This window comes from Leucopleurus acutus, assembly GCF_964270905.1.
Source record: "Leucopleurus acutus genome assembly, chromosome: 3".
Taxonomy (NCBI): domain Eukaryota; kingdom Metazoa; phylum Chordata; class Mammalia; order Artiodactyla; family Delphinidae; genus Leucopleurus; species Leucopleurus acutus.
In genome coordinates, this window is record NC_139145.1 from 12,814,003 (window position 1) to 12,831,676 (window position 17,674).

Sequence of the window (17,674 nt, forward strand, 5' to 3'; positions counted from 1 at the left end):
CTCCTTCTGAGCTCCTTTTCCTTTGAAACAAAGGGTCTCGGGGTACAGAGATGGGTTGGGGTGGAAGTTTCCAAACTTTTAGCATTGCAGAATCTTTTTTGATTCTCCCCAGTGGAAGCTCATATGTGGACCCTCCCAATTTGCAAAACGGACGAGAGCAGAATGAGTATCCATTGATAACTTGAACTTGTTCTGGAGCAATGATGATGAAAGTGCTTTGGTGGAAGGAAAACCTACACTATGGGTGCAGGTGCCGTGTTCTCAGGTCCCTTGCTGACATTTATAGCTCAAATCTGTCCCCTTCCTTCCTGGCTCCGGGGACCAGGGCGCTGCTGGAGACGCAATACACACAAATGTCATTCTAGCCCACTTTAGCATGCTGGCGGTCTCCACTCAAATGCATGAGAGCACTTTTCATCCTAGGTTTTAAATCATTTAAAGGGCATCCTTGGGAATCCTCTGCTGGTCCAGTGGTTAGGACTCTGTGCTTTCACTGCTGGTGCCTGGGTTCAATCCCTGGTCGGGGAACTAAGATCCTGCAAGCCCTGTGGCATGGCCAAAACAAATTAAAATAAATAAAAGGCATCCTTTTCCTCCCATTTTTATTATGGAACATTTTCAAACATACAGAAACGTTGAACGAATTAGCGAACACCTGTGGATCCACCACTTGGATCCCACAGTTAACATTTTGCTGTATCAAATATATATACCAATATATAGACATATATATCATTGTTTTATTAAAGAATTTTTTTGATGTGGACCATTTTTTTAAAGTCTTTATTGAATTTGTTACAACTGCTTCTGTTTTATGTGTTTTGGTCGTGAGGCACGTGGGATCTTACCTCCCCGACCAGAGATCAAACCCGCACCCCCTACACTGGAAGGTGAAGTCTTAACCACTGGACCACCAGGGAAGTCCCTATATTATAACAGTAATAACTGCAGCCCACAGTCATTGGCTCTTGGTCCGGATTAGGCACTGCGCCAATTGATTTGTTTTAAATAGAGGTGAAATTCACATAGCAGAAAATTAACCCATTTTAAAGTGAACAATTCAGTGGCATTTAGTACATTCACAGTGCTGTGCAAACCAGCACCTCTGTCTAGTTCCAGAACATTTCCATCACCCCAAAAGGAGACCTGTCACCATTAGCAGTCACTCCACACCCACCCTCCCCCAGCACCTGGCAACCATTGATCTGCCTGTGGTGTTGGACGTCTCATATAAATGGAACCGTACAAGATGTGGCCTTTTGTGCCTAGACCACAAACGCGCTGGCCTCCCCTCTGCTCTGCCCTGGATGGTTACTGGGTCCCATGACCCCCTTAGTCCGTGTCATCAAGCCTGGAGAGAGGACTGACTCCCTCAGGGCTACGCAGCAGTGATGTTGGGGCAGTGACCTCTGGGACTACAATGTCCACTTCCCCACTGTGGGTCTGGGCATTATCTGTTGCCTAGGAAACAGGACTGGTGGTGATGACAGACCTGGTGAGCCTGAACCACCGGCAAGACGGCGGCCTGTACACTGATGAGGCTGTCCCTGCCTTCCAGCCCCACACAGGGAGCCTGATGGCAGCAGTGTCCTCCAGACAACCCCCCAGGTAATTGTCACTGCCTCGAGTAGGGTTGTCTAAACTCATACTGTTGACATTTGGGGCTGGATCATTTTCTGCGGTGAGGCTGTCCCACGCACTATAGGGTGTTGAGTGGCATCCCTGGTCTCCACCAACCAGATGCCAGTAACCCCCCGCCCCTACCCCCAGTTGTGACAACCAAAAATGTCTTCAGACATTGCCCAGTGTCTCCTTGGGGCCAGACTCACCAATGGCCTAGTGTGCTGGGGCACTGAGCACTTTGGCCCTGCTCCCCCTAGTCCCTGGACCCATCCAAGTGCATGGAATTGGGGGTTGGGGGTGCAGAAGAGAAGGAAGGTGTAACAGGGGAGCAGATCTGCCTAGGGACAGACAAATTGGGGCAGGGTGGGAAACTGTGGCTTGATCCTCCCACTCCCAGAGACTCTGCTTAGAAAATTCTCTCTATTACCCTTTCTCCTTCCTCCCACCATTTCCTCCTTCCTTCTGTTCCTGTCTCTTCCCCCTTCCCCTCCAACTCTTTACCTTTTGGAGTTAGACACCAAGTAATTACTTTTCAGTCTTTCTTATTTTAAATCAAATGTTTAAGCCTCAGATTGTTGCTTTGGCTGCACCCAAGTTGTGCTATGAAGTGTTTCCATTATTGCTGGCTTCCAAATAGATTCTTACTAGTGGAAAAATTGATTTGCCCAGATGTGGCAAGTGACTTACCCAGAGGTGTGTTCAATTTTCAAGTGATTTTTAAAATTATTATAATTTTATGTGTTTTATAAATTTGTGTCAGATGTGCATTATGGCCAGAGAACATGGTCTATATGATATCCACTATGGTCAACAAACATAGTCTGTATGATACCCATCATCTGGTTTTTATTTTGGAGACGGGCTATGTAGTATATGGTCTGTTTTTGTAAATGCTCTTATCTACTTGAAAAGAATGTCCAAGCTCCTGTCATTGGGTGTAGGATTCTCTATGAGTACTTTTGGTCAAGTCTATGGTAGATGGTGCCCAAACCCTCCATATCCTTGCTCATTTTGTTTGTTTGTTTGCTAACTTATCAATTACTGAGAGAGAGGAGTTCACATCTCCCCCTTAGATTTGTGGCTTTGTCCCTGGTCTCATGGAAACCTTTGTTTCACAGGAGATAGTGTTTCCTGTTCTCTCGTGTCTTTCCCTTTGTTCCCTCCCTTCTGCTCCCCCATCCCCCACCTGTCTTCTTTCCCACCTGCTTCATTCTCTGCCTCTCCCACTAACTCCTCAACTCCAGCCAGCTTGGGGAGGGGTAGGGTGTTTTGAAGACCTTGCCTTTTCACTCTCCGTGAATTTAGGGGTGTGTAGGCTGGGAAAGGGGAGGCAGGCCTTGGATGTACCCTTTCCTGCCAACTCATTAAATGAGAAGCACAGAACCAAGTGGGCCAGGGATGGGGTCAGTGTGGTCAGCAGTGCCCCAGCATCTGGGTCTCTTTGGAGACCTTGAGGGTGGCACCCAGACTCCTTAGCCCTTGTTCTGAGCCAGATGTGGCCCAGAGGATCTCCCACCCTGGCAGGCCTGTCCATGAAAACCCTCTTCTTCTTTCAAGCCCTCTCTGCCCAGATTGGGAACCTTCCCAGTCCCCCCAGTCTCCTCTGCAGTGGTTTCTGGATACCTGGATCCCCTAGGTTCTTCCTGCCCAAGTCACACATTTAACAGGCCCACAGGGGTCCTCGTTTCCAAACTCCACATCAGGGCATAGGCAGACCAGGCTCCCCCTATGGTACTTTGGACGCACACGAAGGCATTTCTGAGATGTGGTTGAGTGAGGAGGTGGAATATTGGCCCCTGAGCATCCTTCAGCCAGACACTACTCTGGAAGCCTGGAGCCTCCCATGTGCGTGCCTCCTGAGAGCTTGGCCTGAAGTGGATATGCAAGCAGCCTCAAAACCCAAAACCTCAAAGGGAATTGTAAATCCCAATGCAGAAAGGCATAAGAAATGCCTCAAAAAGCAAGTGTTTGTGCCTTTTTGTAATTGGATAATGCATCCTTATTCTGAAGGACATTTTTCTTAACCATATGCATGTGGTTAAATTATTTTTCAAAGAGTATGAAAGGGTATATAATGAAATGGAAGTCTCCCTCCCACCTCCAGATCCTCCGCTCCCTTCTAAGAGGCAATAATGGTCAATAATTCCTTAGATATCCTTCTAGAAATTTTCTGTGTATACACAAGGATTTTTAAAAAAAAAAAAACGCAGTGGGAGAATACTATAATACTGTTCTGTGCCTTCCTTTTTAAAGTCAGCGATAAACCTTAGAGACCATTTCATACCAGTACATATATACTTACCTCACCCTTTTTCACTGACACGTAATATTCCACGGTGTGAATGTACTGTCATTTGATTAACCAAACGATGTTTGTTATTTCTCACAGTGCTGCAGTGAGCCACACCATAGTCTGTCTTTGCACATGTGTCTGTGGTTAATTTCAGGGTTCATCCCTGGGAGAGATAACCTCAGGTTGAAAGAGATGTGAGCATTTCTAATCTTGAGAAGTTTTGCCAGATGTCAAGTAGGGCTTATTAATATTATTTTTTAAAGAATAGGACAGTCCCTGGACTTCCTTGGCAGTCCAGTGGTTAAGACTTTGCCTTCCAGTGAAGGGGGTGCAGGTTCAATCCCTGGTTGGGGAGCTAAGATCCTACCTGCCTCGGGGCCCAAAAACCAAAACATAAAACAGAAGCAATATTGTAACAAATTCAATAAAGACTGTAAAAAGGAAAAGAAAAGAAAAAAAAAAAGAATGGGACAGCCCCTGAGGAAGGTGGGCTGTGAGGCTTCTGAGGATAAACCAAGAATGAAAGCACATGAAAGAATGTATATACGTGTAACTGAATCACTTTGCTGTACTTCAGAAACTAAACTAACACAATGTCGTAAGTCAACTATACTTCAATTAAAAAAAACTAAAAAAAAAAAAAAAGGAAGGCACAGAGGAAGGGGGAGAGGGGATAGGAGAGCTCTATGTAATGATGCAGAAAAACATGGCAAACCCAGGGGGGGAAATTAACAAAGGAGAGGACATGGGGTGGTCCCTGTGGCCCTTCTTACCTTCTAAGTTCAGGATGCGAGGCACCACTGTCATTTTAAGAGCCTCTGTCAAGCCTTTGATGCCTCGCTTGTACTAGTCCTAATCAAGTAGAATGTTAACCCTGCCAGGTGAAAGAATTAACACATTGTGTCCTATTAGAGTAGAATACTAACCTTTCCAGGTCAGAGAATTAAAACGTGTAGAATATGAAGCTGCTGGGTAAGAGAATTAACACGTTATAGGCTAATCAAGTAGAATGTTAACCTGCCAGGTAACAGAATTAAGTTATGTCCGTGAAACTTTAATCATTTCTTTTTTAAAAAAAAAAATTTTCATAGAGCAGAGAAGAAGAAAAGGACCTACTTCCCTGAAACATGGATTTGGCACTGTCTCAACATCAGGTAAGTATGATTTCTTTCCTTTGCTGCCTTTGTGGGCTGACTCAGAGGCACTCATGAAAGATGGTTCCCAGTCGGTTTGCCTGGAGATCTGACACCAACATCTGAGTAAGACATTGGGCATCCTTTTCTAACACATAAAACTCAAAGCTATGAAGTCAGCCCCAAATCCCTCTGTAGCCTCAGACATCTGCCTATGAAATATGAAATTTGAGGGCTTCATGCTTCTTAACAACTCCCTCTTGGGGTAACTCTATCCGCTCTGTTTATATAACGAGCTCATTAAAATGATTACAGTTCCCTGGAACACGAACTCAATTCCACCCACCCACCCCCTCCTCGCTCCTCAGGGGACTCAGGCTCCTGCCCGCAAAACAGGCTGCTTCTCTCAGCACATTTCCTTTCTACATTGTTTTCTCTTTTAGTTCGCCTTGAAGCAGCAGTGCTGTGCTAAATTCTTGCCAGATGCAGTTGGCTTTTTTCTTTCAATGCTTAGTGTCAGAACGTAGTGGTGACTTGCCCTGGGAAACCAGTTAGGCATGAAAGTTCAGACCCTGGGGCTAGTGGATTGGCCAGCGGGTGGACCGACTGCTGAGCTGGGGTCCCCTTCTTGGCATGAGATGCCGTGGCACATGCTCAGCACAGAGCCAAGCACTCAGCTGGGGGTTCCTCAGGCTGCTTTCACGGATGTGCTCGTCCTCATTATGGGCAGTCTTCCCCGCTGGTCAGAACAGAAGCTGATTACTGCATTTTGTTCTGGGAGTCCAGATTTAAGATGGGCTGTCAGTCCATCATCAGAGATGTACGGAGAGTAAAAATGTATCTATTTTCTGTGTACTGGGTGATGTTTTGGGTGCTGGGTAGTGTTTTGGGTGCCAGGGACGGCACCTTGAACAAGGCAGATAGGGTCCCCTCACGCGTAGAATTTATGTTTTATGCCTCCAGGGGCTTCATGCTTCAGTAGGGCCAGTGTTCTCACGGAGGGCTTGGCCCGGGCCTTGGGAGGAAGTAGAGGGACCCTTTGGGGAAGCTAGAAAGACTCCCAGGGCAGGTGGAGCCCAAGCTGGGTCCCACAGGATAGATAAACAAGAAGGGGGGAAGGGGATCCAGGAGGCAGGACCAGCATGAGCAAGTGTTGGGGCTTGGGAGAGGCTGGTGATTTTCACATGGTTGGGATGAGGCAGGTGGGGCCAAGAGGACGAGGCAGGGAGTGTGACGGCCGTGTGCTCTGTGGTGGGGGTGTGGAGAGCCACAGAGGGTTGCTGGGAGGCATTTGGGATTTGAGACGGTCTCTCTGCCCCTGTTGGCTGGAGCAAGGATGAGTCAGAGAGTACAGATCTGAGACCAAGGAGGAGGTTCTTGCTGGGCCCAGGCAAGGACGCGTCAGCTCTTTTTTTTTTTTCTTTTCTAATTTTTAAAATTGGTAAAATACACGTAACATAAAATTGACCACCTTAACCATTTTTAGGTGTACGGTTCAGTGGTAATAAGTGCATTCGTATTGTTGCGCTGCCATCACCACCCTCCGTCTCCAAAACTCCTTTCCTCTTGCAAAACTGAAACTATGTCCCCATTAAATACTAACTCCCCAATCCTCCCTCCCCTCAGCCCCCTAGCGTCCACTCTTCTACTTTTTGTCTCTATGAATCTTACTGCTCTAAGGACCTCATGTAAGTGGAATCATATAGTATTTGTCCTTTTGTGACTGGCTCGTTTCACTTAGCATGGTGTCCTCATGGTTCATCCTTGTTGTGGCATGTATCAAAATTTGCTTTCTTTTTAAGCCTGAATAGCATTCCGTTGTATGGGTGGACCACATTTCGTGTATGCATTCATCCTTTGGTGGACACTTAGGTTGCTTCCACCTTTTGGTTATTATGAATAACCCTTCTATGAATATGGATGTGCAAATATCACTTCGAGACCCTGCTTTCAATTCTTTGGGGTATATACCCGGAAGTGGAGTTGCTGGATCATATGGTAATTCTGTGTTTAATTTTTTGAGAATTCACCATATTGTTTTCCACAGTGGTTGCACCATTTTACATTCCCACCAACAGTGCACAAGGGTTCTTCTTTAAATGTTGGATAGAATTTACCAGCAAAGCCATCACATCCAGAGCTTCCCTTTTTGGGAAGATTTTGATTGCTGATTCAATCTCCTTACTTGTTAGAGATCTATTCAGATTTGCTATTTCCTTGTGATTCAGTCTTGGTAGGTTTTGTGTTTCTAAGAATTTGTCCATTCATCTAGATTATCCAAGTTGTTGGTGTACAGTAGTTCATAGTAGTCTCTTAAAATCTTTTTTTATTTCCATGGAATCGGTAGTAATGTCCCCACTTTCATTTTGGATTTTAGTAATTTAAGTCTTTTCTCTTTTTTCTTAGATCATCTAGCTAAAGGTTTGTTAATTTTATTAATCTTTTCAAAGAACCAACTTTTGGTTTCATTGATTTTCTCTATTATTTTTCTTTTTTAAAAAAAAATTAATTAATTTATTTATTTGGCTATGCCATGTCTTAGTTGTGGTATGCGAGATCTTCATTGCACCATGTGGGATCCTTTCAGTTGCAGCATGCGGGATCTAGTTCCCTGACAAGGGATCGAACCTGGACCCCCTGCATTGGGAGCACAGAGTCCTAACCACTGGACCACAAGGAAAGTCCCTCTCTATTATTTTTGTATTCTTTATTTCGTTTATTTCTGCTATAATCTTTTATTTCTGCTTCTTTATTATTTGATCTCTTTTGTTTTTCAAGTTCTTTAAGTTACAAAGTTAGGCTATTTATTTGAGATCTTATTTTTTAATGTAAGCATTTACAGCTATGAATTTCCCCCTTAATACTGCTTTTGATGCATCCTGTGAGTTTTGGTGTGTTGTGCTTTTGTTTTCATTCATCTCTAAGTCCTTTTTTTCTTTTTTTTTTTTGCAGAGATTTAAAAAAATTTCTTTCAAATCCAGAGATAATTTGAGTAGCAAAGTATAACAGTTAATTTTTGACATATCATTTATCTTTGCAAAAACATTTCTTTTTCTTTTTGAATTTTATTTTATTTATTTATTTTATACAGCAGGTTCTTACTAGTTATCTATTATATATATATTAGTGTATATATGTCAATCCCAATATCCCAATTCATCCCACCACCACCACCACCCACCCTGTTTTCCCCACTTGGTGTCCATACGTTTGTTCTCTACATCTGTGTCTCAATTTCTGCCTTGCAAACCGGTTCATCTGTGCCATTTTTCTAGATTCCACATATATGCATTAATATGCAGTATTTGTTTTTCTCTCTCTGACTTACTTCACTCTGTATGACAGTCTCTAGGTCCATCCACGTCTCTACAAATGACCCAATTTCGTTCCTTTTTATGGCTGAGTAATATTCCATTGTATATACGTACCACACCTTCTTTATCCATTTGTCTGTCGATGGGCATTTAGGTTGCTTCCATGACCTGGCTATTGTAAATAGTGCTGCAATGAACATTGGAGTGCATATGTCTTTCTGAATAATGGTTTTCTCTGGGTATATGCCCAGTAGTGGGATTGCTGGGTCATATGATAATTCTAGGTTTAGTTTTTTTAAGGAACCCCCATACTGTTCTCCATAGTGGCTGTATCAATTTACATTCCCACCAGCAGTGCAAGAGGGTTCCCTTTTCTCCACAACCTCTCCAGCATTTGTTGTTTATAGATTTTCTGATGATGCCCATCCTAACTGGTGTGAGGTGATACCTCATTGTAGTTTTGATTTGCATTTCTTTAATAATTAATGATGTTGAGCAGCTTTTCATGTTCCTCTTGGCCATCTGTATGTCTTCTTTGGAGAAATGTCTATTTAGGTCTTCTCCCCTGTTTTTGATTGGGTTGTTTGTTTTTTTAATATTGAGCTGCATGAGCTGTTTATATATTTTGGAGATTAATCCTTTGTCCACTGATTCATTTGCAAATATTTTCTCCTTCTGAGGGTTGTCTTTTTGTCTTGTTTATAGTTTCCTTCGCTGTGCAAAAGCTTTTAAGTTTCATTAGGTCCTGTTTGTTTATTTTTATTTCCATTACTGTAGGAGGTGGGTCAAAAAAGATCTTGCTATGATTTATGTCAAAGAGTGTTCTTCCTATGTTTTCCTCTAAGAGTTTTATAGTGTCCGGTCTTATACATTTAGGTCTCTAATCCATTTTGAGTTTATTTTTGTGTATGGTGTTAGGGAGTGTTCTAATTTCATTCTTTTACATGTAGCTGTCCAGTTTTCTCAGCACCACTTATTGAAGAGACTGTCTTTTCTCCATTGTATATCCTTGCCTCCTTTGTCATAGATTAGTTGACCATAGGTTCATGGGTTTATCTCTGGGCTTTCTATCCTGTTCCATTGATCTATATTTCTGTTTTTGTGCTAGTACCATATTGTCTTGATGACTGTAGCTTTGTAGTATAGTCTGAAGTCAGGGAGTCTGATTCATCCAGCACGGTTTTTTTCCCTCAAGATTGCTTTGGCTCTTCGGGGTCTTTTGCGTCTCCATACAAATTTTAAGATTTTTTGTTCTAGTTCTGTAAAAAATGCCATTGGTAATTTGATAGGGGTTGCATTGAATCTGTAGATTGCTTTGGGTAGTATAGTCATTTTCACAAAATTGATTCCTCCAATCCAAGAACATGGTCTATCTCTCCATCTGTTTGTGTCATCTTTGACTTCTTTCATCAGTGTCTGATAGTTTTCTGAGTACAGGTCTTTTACCTCCTTAGGTTTATTCCTACATATTTTATTCTTTTTGTTGCAATGGTGAATGAGATTGTTTCCTTAATTTCTCTTTCTGATCTTTCATTGTTAGTGTATAGGAATGCAAGAGATTTCTGTTTATTAATTTTGTATCCTGCAACTTTACCAAATTCATTGATTAGCTCTAGTAGTTTTCTGGTGGCATCTTTAGGATTATCTATGTATAGTATCATGTCATCTGCAAACAGTGACAGTTTTACTTCTTATTTTCCAATTTGGATTCCTTTTATTTCTTTTTCTTCTCTGATGGCCATGGCTAGGACTTCCAAAACCATGTTGAATAATAGTGGTGAGAGTGGACATCCTTGTCTTGTTCCTGATCTTACAGGACATGCTTTCAGTTTTTCACTATTGAGAATGATGTTTGCTGTGGGTTTGTCATATATGGCCTTTATTATGTTGAGGTAAGTTCCCTCTATGCCCACTTCCTGGAGAGTTTTTATCATAAATGCGTGTTGAATTTTGTCAAAAGCTTTTTCTGCATCTATTGAGATGATCATATGGTTTTTATTCTTCAATTTGTTAATACGGTGTATCACATTGATTGATTTGCGTATATTGAGGAATCCTTGCATCCTTGGGATAAATCCCACTTGGTCATGGTGTATGATCCTTTTAATGTGTTGTTGGATTCTGTTTGCTAGTATTTTGTTGAGGATTTTTGCATCTATATTCATCAGTGATGTTGGTCTGTAATTTTCTTTTTTTGTAGTCTCTTTGTCTGGTTTTGGTATCAGGGTGATGGTGGTCTTATAGAATGAGTTTGGGAGTGTTCCTTTCTCTACAATTTTTTGGAAGAGTTTGAGAAGGATGGGTGTTAGCTCTTCTCTAAATGTTTGATAGAATTCACCTGTGAAGCCGTCTGGTCCTGGACTTTTGTTTGTTGGAATATTTTAAATCACAGTTTCAATTTCATTATGTGTGATTGGTCTGGTCATATTTTCTATTTCTTCCTGGTTCAGTCTTGGAAGCTTATACCTTTCTAAGAATTTGTCCATTTCTTCCAGGTTGTCCATTTTTTTGGCATAGAGTTGCGTGTAGTAGTCTCTTAGGATGCTTTGTATTTCTGCGTTGTCGGTTGTAACTTCTCCTTTTTCATTTCTAATATTATTGATTTGAGTCCTCTCCCTGTTTATCTTGATGAGTCTGGCTAAAGGTTTATCAATTTTGTTTATCTTCTCAAAGAACCAGCTTTTAGTTTTATTGATCTTTGCTATTGTTTTCTTTGTTTCTAGTTCATTTATTTCTGCTCTCATCTTTATGATTTCTTTCCTTCTACTGACTTTGGGTTTTGTTTGTTGTTCTTCCTCTAGTTCCTTTAGGTGTAAGTTTAGACTGTTTATTTGAGATTTTTTGTTTTTTCTTGAGGTAGGATTGTATTGCTATAAACTTCCCACTTAGAACTGCTTTTGCTGCATCCCATAGGTTTTGGATCATCGTGTTTTCATTGTCATTTGTCTCTAGGTATTTTTTGATTTCCTCTTTGATTTCTTCAGTGATCTCTTGGTTATTTAGTAACGTATTGTTTAGCCTCCATGTGTTTGTGGTTTTTTACATTTTTTCCCGGTAATTGATTTCTAATCTCATAGTGTTGTGGTCAGAAATGATGCTTGATATGATTTCAATTTTCTTAACTTTACCAAGGCTTGATTTGTGACCCAAGATGTGATCTGTCCTGGAGAATGTTCCGTGTGCACTTGAGAAGAAAATGTAATCTTCTGTATTTGGGTGGAATGTCCTATAAATATCAATTAAATCTATCTGGTCTACTGTGTCATTTAAAGCTTGTGTTTCCTTATTAATTTTCTGTCTGGATGATCTGTCCATTGGTGTAAGTGCGGTGTTAAACTCCCCCACTATTATTGGGTTACTGTCGATTTCCTCTTTTATAGCTCTTAGCATTTGCCTTATGTATTGAGGTGCTCCTATATATTTATAATTGTTATATCTTCTTCTTGGATTGATCCCTTGATCATTATGTAGTGCCCTTCCTTGTCTCTTGTAACATTCTTTTTTTTTTTTTTTTTGCGGTACGCGGGCCTCTCACTGTTGTGGCCTCTCCCGTTGCGGAGCACAGGCTCCAGAGGCACAGGCTCAGCGGCCATGGCTCACAGGCCCAGCCACTCTGCGGCATGTGCGATCTTCCCGGACTGGGGCACAAACCCGTGTCCCCTGCATCAGCAGGCGGACTCTCAACCACTGTGCCACCAGGGAAGCCCCAACATTCTTTATTTTAAAGTCTGTTTTATCTGATATGCGTATTGCTGCTCCAGCTTTCTTTTGATTTCCATTTGTGTGGAATATCTTTTTCCATCCCCTCACTTTCGGTCTGTATGTGTCCCTCGGTCTGAAGTGGGTCACTTGTAGACAGCATGTGTATGGGTCTTGTTTTTGTATTCATTCAGTGAACCTGTGTCTTTTGGTTGGAGCATTTAATCCATTCACGTTTAAGGTAATTATCGACATGCATGTTCCTATTTCCGTTTTCTTAATTGTTATGGGTTTGTTTTTCTAGGTCCTTTTCTTCTCTTGTGTTTCCCACTTAGAGAAGTTCCTTTAGCATTTGTCGTAGAGCTGGTTTGGTGGTGCTGAGTGCTCTTATCTTTTGTTTGTCTGTAAAGCTTTTGATTTCTCTGTCAAACCTGAATGAGATCTTTGCCGGGTCGAGTAGTCTTGGTTGTAGTTTCTTCCCTTTCATCACTTTAAATATATTGTGCCACTCCCTTCTGGCTTGTAGAGTTTCTGCTGAGAAATCAGCTGTTAACCTTATGGAGTTCCCTTGTGTGTTGTCATTTTTCCCTTGTTGCTTTTAATAATTTTCCTTTGTCCTTAATTTTTCTCAGTTTGATTACTATGTGTCTCAGCATGTTTCTCCTTGGGTTTATCCTGCCTGGGACTCTCTGCACTTCCTGGACCTGGGTGGCTATTTCCTTTCCCGTGTTAGGGAAGTTTTTGACTATAATCTCTTCAAATATTTTCTCGGGTCTGTCTCTTCTCCTTCTGGGACCTCTATAATGTGAATGTTGTCCCAGAGGTGTCTTAGGCTGTCTTCATTTCTTTTCATTCTGTTTTCTTTATTCTGTTCCACAGCAGTGAATTCCACCATTCTGTCTTCCAGGTCACTTATCCGTTCTTCTGCCTCAGTTATTCCGCTATTGATTCCTTCTAGGGTAGTTTTCATTTCAGTTATTGTATTGTTCATCTCTGTTTGTTTGTTCTTTAATTCTTCTAGGTCTTTGTTAAGCATTTCTTGCATCTTCTCGATCTTTGCCTCCATTCTTTTTCCGAGGTCCTGGATCATCTTCACTATCATTATTCTGAATTCTTTTTCTGGAATTTAGTTGTTTTTCTGGGGTTTTATCTTGTTCCTTCAGCTGGGACATAATCCTCTGCCTTTTCATTCCATCTATCTTTCTCTGATTGTGGTTTTCCTTTGGCAGGCTGCAGGATTGTAGTTCTTCTTGTGTCTGCTGTCTGCCCTCTGGTGGATGAGGCTATCTAAGAGGCTCCTGCAAGCTTCCTGATGGGAGGGACTGGTGATGGGTAGAGCCAGGTGTTGCTCTGGTGGGCAGAGCTCAGTAAAACTTTAATCCACTTGTCTGCTGATGGGTGGGGCTGTGTTCCCTCGCTGTTGGTTGTTTGGCCTGAGGCGACCCAGCTCTGGAGACTACAGGCTCTTTGGTGGGGCTGATGGAGGACCCCGGGAGGGCTCACACCAATGAGTACTTCCCATAATTTCTGCTGCCAGTGTCCTTGTCCCGCGGTGAGCCACAGCCGCCCACCCCCTCCTCTGCAGAAGACCCTTCAACACTAGCAGGTAGGTCTGGTTCAGTCTCCTATGGGGTCACTGCTCCTTCCCCCTGGGTCCTAATGCACACACTTTGTATGTGCCCTTCAAGAGTGGAGTCTGTTTCGCCCAGTCCTGTTGAAGTTCTGCAATCAAATCCTGCTAGCCTTCAAACTCTGATTCTCTGGGAATTCCTGTTGCTGGACCCCAGGTTGGGAAGCCTGATGTGGTGCTCAGGACCTTCACTCCAGTGGGCGGGCTTCTGTGGTATAAGTGTTCTCCAGTTTGTGAGTCGCCCACCCAGCGGTTATGGGATTTGATTTTATTGTGATTGCAGCCCTCCTACCGTCTCATTGCATCCTCTCCTTTGTCTTTGGATGTGGGGTATCTTTTTTAGTGAGTTCCAGTGTCTTCCTGTCTATGATTGTTCAGCAGTTAGTTGTGATTCCAATGCTCTAGCAAGAGGGAGTTCTAAGTACTTTTTAATTTCCTTTGTGATCTCTTCTTTGATCCTTTGCTGTTTAAGAATGTGTTAATTTCCACACATTTGTAAATTTTCCATCTTTCCTTCTCTTGTTGATTTCTAACTTCATTCATCTTACTGTGGTCAGAGAAGGGACTTTGTATGCTAGCTCTCTTTTTAAGCCCACTGAGGCTTAGTTTGTAGCTTAACCTATGGGTCTGTCCTGGAAAATACCCCAAGTGCACTTCAGAAGAACGTGTGTTCCATTGTCGTTGTTGGGTAGAGTGTTCTGTGTATGTCTCCCCCTGTTCTGTTCCCCACAGAATGGCCCACTGTCAGGTGGATCCGCCAAGACATAGGGGTCATCTCACTTGGAGGGAGCCCTGAACAAAAGGCGCCAGCAGCCTTATGGACCATGGGGTGGGGTTGGGGGTGGACAGGGGAGAGAGTTAGGAGTGGGAAAGTACTCCAACTGGGGAGGGGTGTCTTCCGTGTTTCCTTCTGACCATAAAGAGGCCTTGGCAGAGGTGTCTGAAGAAAACCTCTGCCCATGGTCCCTTATGCTAAAGAGACCTGGGAATGGAAATTCTGGGCCGGGAATGCAAACATGAAAAGAGCAGGGCCAGCCAGGGGCCCCGAGTCCTTGGCTGCAGCTCCCCTCAGAGACCCCAGTGCACACGCACCCCTCACCTCCCTACCCTACTCCCACCCCGTGAGACCTGCAGGCCTGTGGGCAGGCCTGAAAAATCACACATACGCCCTTAACAGGGAGCTGGGCTCCGCAGGAGTGTATGGGACAAGGATGCCAGGCCAGGAGGTGTGGGTGTCCCCCACAGGCAGGCATTCCTTGGCTTGTGGCTGCATCACTCCAGTCTCTGCCTCCATCTTCACCTGGCCTTCTTCTCTCTGTGTCTGAATTTCCCTCCTCTTCTAAGGACACCTGTCATTGGATTAGGGCCCACTCTACTCCAGTGTGGCTTCATCTTAACTAGTGGCGTCTGCAAAGACGCTATTTCCAAATAATGTCCCATTCACAGGTTACCAGGGGTTAGGGCTTGGACATGTCTTTCTGGGAGACACACAAGCATGCTCTAAGTGACCAGTCCCCTTGATTCAGTGTCTTTCTCCCCTAAACTGGGCAGAGCACACACTGCCAGAGTTTGCCTCTCTGGACCCATGTTTTGAATGGTCCTGTGATCACAGCTGTCGTGAGAGACATTCATGTTTCCGATTAGGGCGAGTCAGGGCCGAGGGATGACTTTCTCCTGTCACACGCTGTGGGGTGCCTTGAATGCTTATTTCCAAGCTGCCGGGGCAGTTGCGGGGGGCACCACCCTGGGGCCCAAGGCCATACGGCTGGACTCCTCTGTTCCCACCTGGCCGCTTGCGGCACGGCCGTGGAGAAGAGCACACGCTTGTCCGTCTTTCCGCAGTGATCCATCAGGCGAGGACACACTCAGCGTGCAGGTCCCCGACTCCATCACCAGCTGGGTGAGTGAGGCAGTGGGTCTGTCTGCCGAGAGGGGCCTGGGCATTGCGGAGCCCACTCTGCTGAAGACCTTCAAGCCCTTCTTTGTCGACTTCACCCTGCCCCCCAACGTGGTCCGCGGGGAGCAGGCCAAAATCCCGCTCAGCATCTACAACTACATGGACACCTGCGTCGAGGTACCGAACCCGCCCTCCATACACAACCTTTCCCATTATGGGGGAGAGGGGTGGCCTCCTTAATGGCAGGAAGCAGAGGGAGGTGGGGTCATCCTGGGGGGAGGGGTTGGAGGGGCACAGCACCTGGGATGTGGGGCAGGCAGGGCGGCATGGGGTCATCCTGGAGGGCCGTGGGGGACAGCATCTGTGATATGAGTGAGGCAGAGGCTGGATGAGTCAGCTTCTCCTTCACCAGCTGTCTACACCCGGGGAAGGTTGGGGGTGGGAGTGTGTGCATGGCGGGGTTAGAGGGTGACGGATGTGACGGAGCGACTGCGACTGTCGTTGACTCCTGACCCTGCAGGAGTGTGGGAGGGTGAGTATCATATGGAACGGCATGGAGTCAGGTGATCTCGGAGAGACACCAGCAAGCGGTCTTGAAGCAGGGTCTTAGTTCTCTGCCCAGGAATTGGACCTGGGTAGCCTGGATGAAAACCAGGAATCCTAGCCACTGGACCACCAGGGGCCAGAGGCTAGAAGCAAAGTTTCCCTGGCTCTTGCTCTGTTTGTAAAATGAATTTCTCAAAGAGGCAAAACCTGCATAAACAGGTGAAGTTTATGATGAGAGACACAGCACAGCAAGTGGGAGAACACACAGAGAGACTGTTGTTTATTTAAGACAGAAGCAAGGCAGAAGTACACACCCAGAGAGGAAGGGTGTGGGCATCCTCCCTAATGAGAAGGAGTGCAGTAAAGGGGCGGTTAAATCGTTTCTACAGAGCAGTTCTTCCCGGCCTTTGTTTACCTTCGGCCAGTCGTCAGCACCTTCTCTTCCCACATCTGACCTGCCCTAGGACCCGCTCCAACATGCTTGCGTATCTTTTTGCCAAGATGGATTCTAGCACAGAGGCCTGTGGGAGGTTTGGCATCACCTATTGTGGGGTGGCGCCCCCTCCTTTTTGACCCCCTAGGAGCCTTTCTGCGCATGTGTAGTCAGGGAGGTCTCCTTGGTCTCAGGAGTGGTCATCTTATCTCTTTACTCCAGCAGAGCTCAGCTCCTGCCTTTAACTTTGGCCTTGGAGTGTCTAGGGAAAAAAAGCTCCAATTTTACTCCACTTGGCAAACACCAGCTGTCCAGCCCAGGGGCCCCTCTACCTCCTACCTCAAATCCCCCCTGAGAGACGTGAACCCCAAGAAATCTTTACTGGGAGGATAAAGGGCGACAGAGTCTGTCTTCTGTAGCTTCTTCAGGCTGGCAAGGGGCTGGTAGACCCGACCTGGCTGGGGTCACAGAGCTGTCGCCTCATCTCATCAAGGGGCCCCAGGGTGACTTCTCTTGTTATCTCTGTGTCCAAATTTCCTCTGAGAAGAGTCCCTGTTTTATTGGATTAGGGTCTACCCTAATGACCTCATTGGAACTTGATGACGTCTGCAGAGACCGTAGTTCCAAATGAGGTCACACTTATAGGTACAGGGTGGGGGTGTTAGGATTTCAACATATCTTCCTGGGAGGCACAATTCAACCGGTAACAGCTACCCCAAGGAGGTGGGCTTGGGGATTTCAGACCCTCATGAGGAGGAGGGATGGCAGGCAATGTGGAGGGAGCCGCGAGGACCAGGGTCAGGTGGGGGCAAGATAGGGAAGGGGTGTTTGGGGCCTGAGCAGCAGTGTGGCTGCAGGAGGGCAGGGGCACCCTCCTCCCCTGCCTTTGTAATCCTTTTGCGCCATCTCAGCCTGGATGTCAGCTGGGGAGTGGCAGGAAGAGAGAGGAGGTGGGCTCCCAGAGTTAGGGGCAGCCCTCAGGAGTGGGAGCTGGGAGCCGAGGCTGCAAATGGAGGAGTGAGTGGGGTGCAGGGCCAGGGGTCTAGCTGGGAGCAAGCCTGCTTTCCACAGCTTGGCCTGGAGGTCAGGCTACAGGTCTCAGCCTC

The 17,674-nt window shown here is 45.0% G+C and overlaps 1 protein-coding gene across 1 annotated transcript in view; it reads left to right on the forward strand.

The window, feature by feature from the left end:
* Positions 1-17,674, forward strand: part of CPAMD8 (C3 and PZP like alpha-2-macroglobulin domain containing 8) — a gene marked incomplete at its 3' end in the record, with an annotated part of 95,933 nt that overhangs the window by 34,307 nt on the left and 43,952 nt on the right. The window contains exons 18-20 of the mRNA XM_082836630.1: positions 1,466-1,608; positions 5,008-5,070; positions 15,535-15,766. Coding sequence (XP_082692756.1) covers positions 1,466-1,608; positions 5,008-5,070; positions 15,535-15,766 — 438 coding nt within the window. The remainder of the gene's footprint in view (positions 1-1,465; positions 1,609-5,007; positions 5,071-15,534; positions 15,767-17,674) is intronic.